Source organism: Hirsutella rhossiliensis (genome assembly GCF_020360975.1).
Source record: "Hirsutella rhossiliensis strain HR02 chromosome Unknown scaffold00007, whole genome shotgun sequence".
NCBI lineage: Eukaryota > Fungi > Ascomycota > Sordariomycetes > Hypocreales > Ophiocordycipitaceae > Hirsutella > Hirsutella rhossiliensis.
The window spans coordinates 2,521,330-2,533,675 of NW_025408673.1; the positions used below are offsets into that span (position 1 = coordinate 2,521,330).

A 12,346-nucleotide genomic window follows, 5' to 3' on the forward strand; every position below is an offset into this window, starting at 1 on the left:
ATGGGCAATGGCACGGCAGAGCCCTCGTCGAAGCCGAGGCCGACCTTCTCATCGGGTCGGGACGAAGCTGCGGATGCCCCGGACTTGCGAATCCTCCACTACAACGACGTCTATCATGTCGACCAGGCCAGTGCCGAGCCCGTCGGCGGCTTTGCGCGCTTCATGACCCTGGTCAACGAGTATCGAGAAGACAAGCTGCCTAACCTCTTGACCCTTTTTTCCGGCGATGCCTTCAACCCAAGCCTCGAAAGCAGCGTCACCAAGGGTTGGTTGGCCTGCCCATGCCTCCAAGTGACGCAATTGGGACTGACGGCAAACAAGGCAGCCACATGGTTCCCGTCCTCAACACCATTGGGACTGACTGCGCTTGCGTCGGGGTAAGTTTGTCTCTCATCTGTTGTCAATATCAACTGACGCCCGTCGACACCTAGAATCACGACTTGGACTTTGGCGTCGAACAGTTCCGCCACCTCGCCGAGAAGTGCCAGTTTCCCTGGCTCCTCGCCAACATCCTCGACCCAGCCCTCGGCGTCGACGTGCCTCTGGGCAATGCCGGCCGCACGCACATGCTCACCACCTCCAACGGCATCAGGGTTGGCCTGATTGGCCTGGGTGAGCGCGAATGGCTAGAAACAATCAACAGCGTCCCGCCCAATCTCATCTATCAATCGGCCACCGCCACCGCAAAGGAACTGGTCCCCAAGCTGCGCCAGCAAGGCGCCGACATTGTAATTTGCCTGTCACATATGCGCGAGCCCAACGACAACAAGCTCGCGGAGCAGACGGACGGTATCATGGACATCATCCTGGGCGGTCATGATCACTACTACAGCCACAGCATCGTCAACGGCACCCACGTCCTGCGCTCGGGCACCGACTTCAAGCAGATGAGCTACCTCGAGGCGCGGAGGAAAAGGGACGGCTCCGGCAAGTGGGACTTTGACATCTGGCGCCGCGATGTTACCTCGGACGTGCCCGAACACGAGCCCTCGGCCAAGCTCGCCCGCCATCTCACTTCGAAGCTGCAAAAGTCTTTGTCGCGGCCCGTTGGCTGGACGGCTATGCCGCTCGACGCGCGCTTCAGCACTGTGCGCATCAAGGAATCCAACATTGGCAACTTTGTCTGCGACGTCATGCGGCGCTACCACAGCGCCGATTGTACAATCATGGCCGGGGGCACCATCCGCGGCGACCAAATCTATCCTCCAGGAGCTGTTCGCATCAAGGACATCACAAACTGCTTCCCCTTTGAGGATCCAGCCATTTTGTTGCGAGTCTCCGGCCAAGCCATTTGGGATGCTTTGGAAAATGGTGTTTCGACGTATCCCGCTCTGGAGGGCAGGTTCCCTCAAGTCTCCAACATTGTCTACGAGTTTGGCCCGAGCAGAGCAAGCGGCAAGAGACTCACCTCCTTGTCCATCGGGGGCGAACAATGGATCCCGGACAAGCAGTATCTTCTTGCGACGAGAGGATACATGGGGCGCGGCAAAGGTGAGAACCAACTACGCCCTCTGCCAACTGACAGGCGCTGACAGGGCATGTCCAGATGGCTTCACCAGCTTGCTCGTCAAATCAGAGGGCGGTCAGGCAGAGGAACTTGTTGACGAAGAGCACGGCATTCTCATCTCAGCCATGCTGCGGCAATACTTCATGGGCCTGCAGACAATTGGCCAGTGGAAGAAGCTGTCGGACCACTGGGTTGGGGTCGCCAAGGGTGCCGTGCCTTTGGCATCGGTGCGGAAGAGGGAGCACAGCAAAATGGACGACAGTCCGGGTGTCCTAGGGTCACTCGCCTCGAGCAGTAAACAGGACGCGGCCGGTGAGACGACTTGGCATGGCTTTCTGCACCAGCGCCTTGGCCTCGGCGAAAAGCCTTTGGACGACGACGAAGACGATCACTTCGACTACCTACACATGGACGAGAGCGCAGCCAACGGCGTCACCACAGACAGGATGGATTGCGAAGTCCTGCTTTTGAGAAAGTTCTGGACTCGCTGGGCGCGCAAGGCTGGCGTGAAGGCGGCCGTGTGCGATCCGATGAAGGAGGGCGAGTTTGACGTGGACTGGACGCGAGTGATTGCACCGCGCGTCGAGGGGAGAATCAAGATTTTGGCGTCTTGAGCCATTCACCTCAACTATGAGTCGAGTGGTGAATGATTCAGTCGTGGCGGAAGAAACTTGGAGAAGATGCTCCCGTGATTGTGCCGGCTTTTCGCGCGCGAAACCCCTAGAGGACGCACCACGATGTGCGGGATAGTGCGTACATCGAGACGTTAAAATCAGTATACTCTAAATCATTAGGCGTGTGTATTCGTATGCGTCTAAATATCTACGGAGCATTTCGTCGTCGCATCATTATCCCACGAACCCACGGCCTTATATCCCCTTGGCCTGCTCTCTGGCCACTATCCGGTGCGCTTTCCGCTCTCGCAGACGAGCTCGTCGGAGCAGTCTTTGTACGACTTGCAGGAAGCCCCTGTAGCAGCAACACAGGATCAGTTTGCAGTCGTGTCAGGAGATGCTGGAAGCGATGGAATGTTACGTCAAGGGAGGCGCTCACCTTTGCAGCGGCCCTTCCGAGAGCAGCCATTGCTGGCTGAAGGAGAGGCAGAGTCTTCCTTGCCAATAGGAAGAAACGAAGGATTGTCGTTGCGAGAAGGAGGAGAAGCAGAGGAGTTCTTGTCAGGGGTAGGAGACGACGGATTGCCATTGCCATTGGGAGGAAAGGCAGGATTGGTGGTGCTGTCGCTGTCACCATCACCACCTCCATCACTATCTCTTCCTCCCCTCCCCTCTCTTCCGCCGCCTCTACTACCGGCTTTGCTGTCGATACGCTGAATGAGCTGGTCGCCGAGGCGAGATATGCTGCCGTCGAACTCCTGGTAGCTCTTGGCGTTCCACTTGGCGCCCTTGGCTCCCGGGACGGCATCCTTCCCGGGGAAGGCAATGTAGAGGACGTCGTTTTCGTCGTGTCCTGCGTTGCCGTTGACCCCCTTGCCGAAGCAAGCGGTGGCGAGGGAGATGGAGGCTTCGCCAACCATGGCCTCCTCGGCGTCGTCGCCATTGGTATCGCCCCAAATGCCGTATACCTGATACCGAAGGGGTGGGCGAGTGGGAAGAAGTGAATCGTTTCATGTCAGCCACGTTGTTTCCGTGCTTCACGTGCTGTCTTTCAAAGATACATTGGAAGCCACAAAGAGGGCACAGACGAGACGTTCGAAGCATCTGATACCTGTCACGAAGGAAAGAAAAGGTCGAGGACATACGAGCTTGTTATCACACACAACGGCCATGACACTGAGCGGCTCGACGCCGTACTTTGTAGGGTCAAATTTGCGCCAGCCAGGCCTCTCGCCGTTGTTGCCGAAGACGACGTAAGGATGGACATGTGCGTTGAGATCCTTTTGGCCGGCGCCGTAACCCTGGAGCTCGTCCCTAAAGGATGACTGGGACTGGGTGTCGCTGGAGCTGCCGCAGCGGCCGTCGTCGGCGGGGCCGCGCTGGACGCCGTCGCAGTCAATGTCCAGGTTGACGAGCTGGCCGTTGCGGCCCTGGAGGTAGATGACGTTGAAGTCTTTCAAGTGGTCGCCGCAGTACTCAAAGTCTAATAACAAGCTGGTGTCAGCTGGCCATGCATTTACAAGCGGCATTCGCCATGACAGTATTTGACTCCAGGGCATGGAGGGATAAAAGACTGCGGAGAGTAAGACATACCCCCAGAGTCACCATTAGAGCTGTGAAAGCCCCCAGCCAAGACGTTCTTGCACTGCTTCTGAGCGCGGATGTTGTCGAGGAAGCTCTGGATGTTACCGGGGACGTCGCGGGCAGAGACGACGGCGCCGAGGAGTGTGAGAGCGAGAGCAACGGAGTTGCGGAGAGGCATTCTCAGGAGGCCAGACTTGTTCAAAGGGTACTAAAAGTTGAGGCCTGGGGCAGTAGGGCCAGGTTTGAAGAGCCTGGCGTACGTAGTCCTGGAGGTGTGCTTGTGATGCTGGTGATACTTCTTGAGATGAAGTGACGGTAGCAGCAGACGGGTTCAACGTTTTATTTGATACTTGGTTCTTGGAAATAGAGTGTCTGGTGTTTCCATGGGCACATGCTCACTCTCTGGTTCTTATATTTTAGACTATTGTTCTTGAGCTCTGGGTATTGTACAGCGATTGCATGCGAGCTCGGCAACGCATCGCCCCGGAGCTTCTACACACTACCCCTGTCCTTGTTACATTCACGCCAGGCCTTCTCTTACCCGGGTGATTGACGTCATCAGTTCTCGTATAGACAAGCTCAAGTGACGGAACCCTGTGTCTCTTTGACCGATCCAGCGGCGTATCGTCTCATGCGAGACCTGGGCTGGTGTCTCAGTGCGGGCCCAGGGCGGCCACATCGTCGTTATCCTCTCCGTCCGGTCGCAGGTAACTACGGCGACAAGGCGAGCTAGGACCTTTTTTAGGCTTAAACTCAATAAGCTACTGGCGGTGGGACCCTTTGAGATGGCCGTCTAATGCCTTTGAGCATGAATGGCGAATAGGCTAACCGGGCGACTAATCTCATGGTTGCTCCACAATCGAGTAACCAGTTTAGCAGGGTGAATAGAAACTCGGCCAATGAAAATATAATGACGGCTGCGTTAACTAGCATACAGGTTTGGATAGATAGCATATAGCGAATAGTTGTCCCGTGTGGCATTGTAAACGCTCTTTGCAGGTGGCGAGCTACAAGCTTCCAGTCCGCCAGAGTACCATTGTAAAACGTGCACCCCAACTGGCGAGCCGTGGAGTCAAAGCCTGGGTGTTGTACGTTTAGGATGTTAAACGGCATTGATTAGACACAGGAGAGGTCGAATATGAAGATTCCAACTAGCCAGCACATGAGTCTGGCTGACCGGGATGCTCTAGCCATATCCCGTACAGTTGTCACCCAGCCCGTCCTGTCTTGTCCGGGACGAGCTAAAAACTGGAAACGAGATGGCCTGATTGGCACAAAAGTGCGTACTTTTATATTGCTTGACCAAGCAGGCTGGAAAACGCCTGCTACTACACTGTGCTTCTCCGCTTCTTGGCTAGCTAGTTCGATAGACCTGTACGCTGGTTAGTCCTGGCCAGTATAAATGGTGGAAAGCCAGGTGCCCTCCTAATGTTAAGCCATTGAACTCAGCATTGACGGTTCGTATTGCGAGTTGACATAGACCTGCTGGTAAGAGGGGTGTCTTTTTTGCTTAAGGAAACATGATCCTGCCCCGCTCACCATTATTCACGAGTCGGAGGTCGACTGTCCTCAACAAAGCCATGCCTCAGTGTATACTTACATATGGTACACCTACGTATGGCTTTTCTGAGACGCAGAGGAGCTCACCTACGCGAGAATTGACCATTACCTCACAAGCCTTGCAGGAACAGTGTTTGCGTTTTGTGTAGTCAGGTCATGCTTGTTACATGGCCACAAAAACCAACGCAACACGTTGCCCCGATAGTATAACCGACGGCGGGTTTCCCGACTCATGGGATGAATTTTATTCAACCCCTAGATATATCGTCCGGTGCTTTTTAGCAAAGCCAGCACCGCCTACTCCCAGTCGGTGGTAATACAGAAGATGAAACGTCTGGGAGAGGTCTGTCACTCGCAGGACGCCAGTCGTCAGGACCACCTCCACCGACTTCAGTGCAACTCTCCGTAAATGACTTACTTAGTTGATAGGCAACTTACTAAGTTACAAATAGATAATCTATATCATATGGGGAACCTTTTTTAACTCTTGTTTCAAGGCCAGACTAACCTCCTTTCCACCTTCCTTCCGCCTGTTTCTCAGTGATACATGCTTCTTCAAATTTGGGATTTCCTCTTGCTAAATAAATATACAGCGGCCAACACTAAATGATTCATTCACCAGCGATCAAAGAGCGCCGATGCCCCGAAAAGTCCCCGGGAACAGTTGAGCTGTTTTCTAGTGCGACTAGCATGTTTTCATGCCGGGCAAGTCGAGACTGACATCTTTTCCAGTAGAGCAAAATGCCCTTCCGACGGCACAAACGACCCCTTGATCGGTTAATCATGACCTTAAGTTTTGAGACTAAAATGAGGTCATTTATAGGCAGACTATCGTGTGGTTAACCCTTATATATAGCGGCCGCTCTTACTATCACCTATCGCGAGACAAGAAGCCAGCCTCTTTTCGTCTCGGCCGCCTATGCCAAGCTTTTGAGTGTTTATTTCACATACCTGGCCGTCCTTGACACCCAAGCGCGAGTCTACAACCTCATCAGCGACCTGTGGAGAGAGAAAAAGGAAATGGCTTCTATTTAGACTGTGTAACCACCACAGGCCTCAAATTTGCTGTTCATGTCCAGCTACAGTCAGTGTGAAGGGGATTCATGTTGACTCAGAAAGTATACACATCTGTCGACAGAGGCACCTCTGTTTCATGTTAAAGCTTATGATCCCTCTCGAGGCGGACATGGCTGCCGAAACGCGGTTGGGGGGAGGGGGGATGTGACGGCATAATTCAAGGTTGGAACATTGTTCTAAAGCAAGTAGAGATGAATCAGTGGGAGACTGCATTGCACTGGGAACATGGTCGTCAGCAAGGTCATATCACGCTCCATGCGAAGGCAGTCGATGGCGATTGAGGTCCTGCAAGGGATTCTCTCACACTCACCAGCGTGATCTGAAGTCGTTCCATGTTCTCGGACTACTTTTCACAGAGTGGAAGAAAGCTGCGTTTCAGCGTATAACCTGGATTCGGCCGGCTTGGCCTCGATATGCACGGCGCTCTGCTACCACTGACTTGGGGTTCCTGCCTGACGCGAGCGGCCCCAAAGCCGCTGAATTCGAAAACCAGATGTCGGATGGCTGTGGGCATCAATTCCAATACATGCTGCCAATCCGAATGCCAAGGTATATGAAATAGAGACATAGAGTCTGCACAGCATGAATGACGAGCATCGAACAGGGCCAGCCAATCCGGTCCACAGTCGGGAGCCCAAATTCAGCCCGCGTTACAGGCGAAATATACCAGACGAGGTTGCTGGTGAAAAGAAGAATCGCGAGTGTGTGTGCCCCGAGACACTTGCCCAACAAGCACGGAGGCCGCTGAAGCCATGAATCAAGGCCTACCCCGGTCAAGAAAACAAAGAAGCAGCTAGCAGGGAAGCCCACGGCGATGTAGACAGAAGCCCCCTTCTGGGTGAACAGATATTGGATCAGACTTGGTGGCATCATGTCAACGCCTCTCTTGACAATATCAACTTCAACGGTTGTAGCCAAGTCCCAGAAAACTTCGTAAATGAACGAAATGCTGAGCACGCAAGTTGTGCAAAGTGTGCCTGAGAGGCAAGACCCGAGCACGTAATTTCTTGCATAGTCTTCACGGCGAAGCAGTCGGAGCGTACATGTGTCGTCCGTACTTGTGAATAAGGCCTCTCGAGGCGGATGCGGCGAGCCATGCGATACAACGCCGGTAGCGGGCTTGCACTGCTGCTTTTTGGTCTCGGTAGCAAGAATATCTATCAGGTTGAAGACGGGTCCGGCAAGAAGCAGCACTGGTAACACCTGGCCAAAGGTCCACTGATCCTCTTCTTGTGCCATCTTTTTAGTACTGAAGGTGCCCCAAGGTACAAAAGAGTTGAAGCGGGCAGCATGTAGCTTGAGTGCCCCAAACCAGGGTTGCAGAGAGCCAGTAAATCTAAAAGTATGTTGAAGTCAGTTCTCATTACGCGGGCTATGTCAAGCAAGGGCTGAGGTCACCAACATCGGAGAGGGCAGAGCCCAGCAAATCGGCAAGAAATCGCATGCTCAGGAACACAGCCACCGCAGGAAAGGTGAAGGCGTGGAGCCAGACAGCTCGCCGCTTGAGCTTGGTGTCGCGGCAGTCACTCACGCCCGTTCCTGGCAGTCTGTCACCCTCGCCTGATCCGGGTGGTCCTGTGGAACGCGAATGTATCCAGCAGATTGACGCTTTGAGTATATTGCTTGCTGGACGATGCAGCTTTGATCTTAGGATCGTTGAAAGCGGTTCGAAGATCCTGAAGCAGCGGAGTATAGCGCCGAGACACAGCAAGAGAATATCATAGACGCGAATGCTTCCGTCGTCGAGGGCTTTATAGGCACGGTTTTCCAGATTTTCCGGGGATCTTGGATGTCTGGTTTCGCCGTTCGCAAGGCGGATTCTTCCATGGAACTGAAATCGACGTCATGACTGAAGAAACACAAGGCCGGCGACTAGGGCATAACTAGCCGTGTATCCCCAAACGAAAAAGCCCGTTGGAACCATGGCAACTAGCAACGCTGTCAAGACGCAAGCCATAAGGGCCACACGAATGTTCCTCTTAAAGAGATGCAGATGGGGGTGCTGTCGAATGGCTGCCAGTCCTGCTAGGTGCGTAACGCTAGCAAACCAAGCTAGATGAACGAGGATTTTCCAGTGGTAGGCAGACAATGGATGGTCTCCATTTAGACAGACGAATCCGCTGATGAGAATCCCGGCGTCCGTCACAATCTGGATGTCGCAAATATTGACAATGGCCTGGAGTGATGACCAGACAGTTAACTAGTCATGTTTTATGAGGACTAGAAGTTTGCCATTTTGGATACCTCATTCAAAGCCCGTCCAAGGTCAATATGCCTGTATTGAAGCAGCGCCATGGTCGGCAAGCGTATCAAGAGTGCCTTTCCGCCTCCCCTCAGCCAAGACAACATCTTCTCGTCGATAGGGTTTGGAACCCACTGGCTCTCTTCGCTTTTCTGGCTCGAGCTGCCTTTTGTCGCAAATGGACACTTTCGTGGGTCATACGCGGCGACGTAGTGAGGGACAAGGAGGATGAAGACCTGCGGGCTAATGCGGACAAGAATCGAAATCTGTCAGTCCTCTTCAGTGAAGCTACGAAGAAAGTTCGGCAGGTGGAGCTTGGGAATGCGACATTTCTGGCGCATGACATGTCAACGAGTGCTGAAATGGCGAAGATTCGCTGCTGTGCCCAAGAAATTTAGGCATCCTATGCATAGCCACTGCCACTACCGCCAAGGCAGCCTTGAAGTAACACGAAGTTGTACGCCTCAATTAACCAGCAAACAGGTTTGACCAGGCACACTACCCTACTTTGTTTGTTTGCTGGCTAGCCAAGGCTGTTTGCTGGTTAACAGAGGCGAAGTCGTACTACTTGGTATCCGTAGATCAGGTGTAAAGCGGCCTGGTCCTAATGCTACAATCTGGCCCCTTTTCAGCCTGGATACCTCTACAAGTCTAAAAGCCTCGCGGGGCTCACAAAAACATATCCGGCACTCAACGACTGGAAGACAACTTGGTCTCGAGCATGTTCTTATCCATCGGCTCTGACGAGTGACGAGTCCTCGGCCACTCGGTCCATCGTAAATTGGCGTGTCGTGGCGGGGATAGAGCAGAAGCTCGTGCCATGGCAGACGCCGTTTAGACGTAGAGATCTCAGACCAACGAGAACGCTGAAACCATCTGCGGAAATGGCAATTCCGTAAGCGAGACTGAAGTTTTGTTTCTGGTAGCGTCACCGATTGATGATAAATTCTGGGCGACGGGCACCACGGGTACGGTTTTGGGACCTGGAAACTTATTAGCCGACGAGAAGAACAAGCCACGAGCAAGGTGCTCCGCTCACCAGAACCGAGAGTCACTAAATATACTCAAGGTCAGGTTCCTCGAAAACTTGTCCATAAGCCGACCCAGGGACATGTTTCGAGCAAAAGGCCGGTCCCGCGCGGAAATCTGGCTTGAAAGAATGATATCATCGGAATTGGATGAGGTAAAACGTGCTTGCGACGTATCAATGACGCCGATGAGAGCTGTCTCGTAATGCGAGCCTGCGTATTTTAGACGTGGCAGCAACACCCGGCTGGTCCAACATCATAGACTCAAGTCAACACATATTTCTGGAGATCGCGCAATATATGGAAGGGGGCACAAGTGTCAAGGGCCATCGCGTGGACGATACTGTCATGAGAAAGCCTGCTGAATACTAGACTTGAGCCCAGGTTAGGGGTTCAGAAGGCGACTTTCATGCGTGTGTTGCCACAATGCTCCCAAACCCATCAGACGACGGTTGAGCACGCGACTGAAGATATTACAAAGGGGAACAGACCCCGCAGCCGATGCCTAATTCATTAGCAGGCGGCCTTCCACCTCTGCCTCTTATACAGACAGACTACTGGACAACTGCCTGCTGCTGTTAACAGCATGAGCTGTCGTACCTGTCGGACGGTCATATAGCGGGACTGTTGACTAGCAGGTGCAGAAGGTGCGGGTAGTTTTTGGAATACGACAGCCAAGGGGCTGGAGATGATCAATGTCTTTCCAAAAACCCCGCGATGTATGAGAAGCAATGGATAAATGCGTCTTAATGCCTGAGTAAAGTCTCGGACCTAAATGGACCTCAGCCGACTGGAACCTGCGTCTACCCTCTTGCACCCTAATCGATACCATCCCTTGAGCTCTATTTCAGCGCCATGACGACAACAGATGTACACGTCGAAGCAGTGTAGGTATGAATCTGTTCAATGCGCAGGCCGACCTCCCCAGCCAGCATCTGCCACTGCTGCTGGGTTCGCTCCTTTCCGCCAAACGAGACCATCATTGCCAAATCAGCCATGGTGGCCTGCCAAGGGGCTTCCTTATTTGGCAGCACTACTTCGTCTATGAGGATGCGCGAGTCCACAGCCATGGCGCTGGCAATGTTGTACAAGATCTGGACGCACTCGTCGTCGGGCCAGTCGTGCAAGATACGGCGCAGGTAGTAAAATCTGGCACCTGAGCGGCACCCAATATTAGAGTAGTACTTAGCAGAGAGGTGAGCTACTGACCGGTGATGGGCTGTTTGTCAAAAAAGTTGTAGGCATCAGCTCTGACCCCGGGTATATCCGGGAGCTTGTTGACAGCCTCGGGCAGGTCTTGAAGGACAAGACGCCCGAGCAGGTGCGGGTACTTTTTGCCCAGCTGGATGCACTGGTGACCATGTCCTCCCCCGACGTCGACGAAGAAAGGCTTCTCCTTGGGGTCAGGCGGAGTAAAAGGGACAGCCTTAACCTCGTTGTCGAGAAGCGCGAATCCGTCAGCCCACTCTGACCCTGCGAAGGCAGTCATGACCTTTTGCAAGGGCTCAAAATGTTTCGGATGCTGAACGAGCCAGTCAAAGCAACCCAAGTCTGTCTTGAAGGCTTTCTGAAATGGTGTCCGAGTAGTGCTGGCGATCTCTTGATACTTGTTGTCGGCGAAGAAGTCGGGCATGGCTTGGAATGCTGGGGCGTGCGTATCAAACCTGGTCGGATATTAGTAGGGCTGACAAGGCTCGTCTATTGGAAAAGACTGACCCAACATAGACCGTGGCCTCTCCCTTGGGATCCGCGAGCACGTGGCTAAGACTCGTGGCCTTGTATTCATTGACACCTACCTCCTTGATGATGTTGTTGGACGAGTAGTAACGGAGTAATCGCTCTTCAAAACGGTCGTAAGGAGGTGACACGCACGTCAGCCAGCTTCGAGTTACTCACCCAAAAGTTGAGGCGAGGCCCCAGTGGACTCGGCCAGTTGAGCCACCGACAACGAGTCATTGCGCTGCGCCAGAGTCCGGAAGAGGCCCAAATCTGCTCCAAGGCGGAGTGATGCGAGGAGCGGCATCTGAGTTGGTTGATACAAGTAGCAGCGGATCATGGCTTAGGTCACTTACTGAGTTTGCAATGTTTATGAGAAAATCCATCGGGCTCTGAAGCTCTGCCTGCATCTGTCGAAGAGCCTTTTGCAAAGCCAATCGGCCAGCTGCGTCAGCTGTTTGGGTCAGGGCGTGGATCTGAGTTGCAATGGCATCCATGCTTAGACTGCGGAAAGGGAGAGTAGATGGATAAGGTGATCTTATCAATCACCACTAAGGGATGGCTACTCTGATGTTTTTATAGTCGAAGGGACGCCGTTCAGGGGCTGACGAAATACAAAACTCGCGCCAGACTAGGACCAAGACTCCGCCCGGATCCGCGGAGGTTCCGCGGGGCCTGTTCCGTATTGACGTGAGGACTGTCTCCCTCAACTGTGCCACTTTCTTGTAAAACGTTAGAAGATTATTGGGGCCGGTCCGGGCTTTGCCGCTGTGCGAATTGACGTGGTGACACGTCGGTTTACTCGGGGATAGGGACTGCTATAACGATCTTGTCTACGTACGGGTCTGCAGATGACGCTCTCTATCGGTTTACAATCCATGAGCATGAATTCTGAGAGATCATTCGTGGCGCCATAAAAGGCCATTTTGATCTTAAGCCGTGGCTATATACGACGTTTGTTGATACGATTTGCTAGGTAAACAAACTGCCCACGGCATAAATACAGAAAAGTTAAAAC

General features: G+C 53.3%; 3 protein-coding genes across 3 annotated transcripts; 1 reads left to right on the forward strand and 2 right to left on the reverse strand.

Moving 5' to 3' along the window:
- HRG_07054 (calcineurin-like phosphoesterase domain-containing protein) lies at window positions 1–2,121 on the forward strand (the record flags this gene model as incomplete). The annotated part of the gene is made up of 4 exons (XM_044865525.1): window positions 1–265; window positions 322–377; window positions 432–1,491; window positions 1,547–2,121. The coding sequence occupies 4 exons, from the start codon at window positions 1–3 to the stop codon at window positions 2,119–2,121; spliced, it is 1,956 nt and encodes a 651-aa protein (XP_044719487.1).
- Window positions 2,122–2,405: 284 nt separating this feature from the next.
- Window positions 2,406–3,883, reverse strand: HRG_07055 (fungal chitosanase of glycosyl hydrolase group 75 domain-containing protein; the record flags this gene model as incomplete). Its single annotated transcript, XM_044865526.1, has 4 exons — window positions 2,406–2,476; window positions 2,561–3,089; window positions 3,267–3,604; window positions 3,715–3,883. The coding sequence occupies 4 exons, from the start codon at window positions 3,881–3,883 to the stop codon at window positions 2,406–2,408; spliced, it is 1,107 nt and encodes a 368-aa protein (XP_044719488.1).
- A 6,571-nt stretch (window positions 3,884–10,454) lies between these two features.
- HRG_07056 (o-methyltransferase domain-containing protein) lies at window positions 10,455–11,825 on the reverse strand (the record flags this gene model as incomplete). The annotated part of the gene is made up of 5 exons (XM_044865527.1): window positions 10,455–10,768; window positions 10,822–11,276; window positions 11,329–11,452; window positions 11,509–11,635; window positions 11,685–11,825. The coding sequence occupies 5 exons, from the start codon at window positions 11,823–11,825 to the stop codon at window positions 10,455–10,457; spliced, it is 1,161 nt and encodes a 386-aa protein (XP_044719489.1).
- Between the last annotated feature and the right edge of the window lie 521 nt (window positions 11,826–12,346).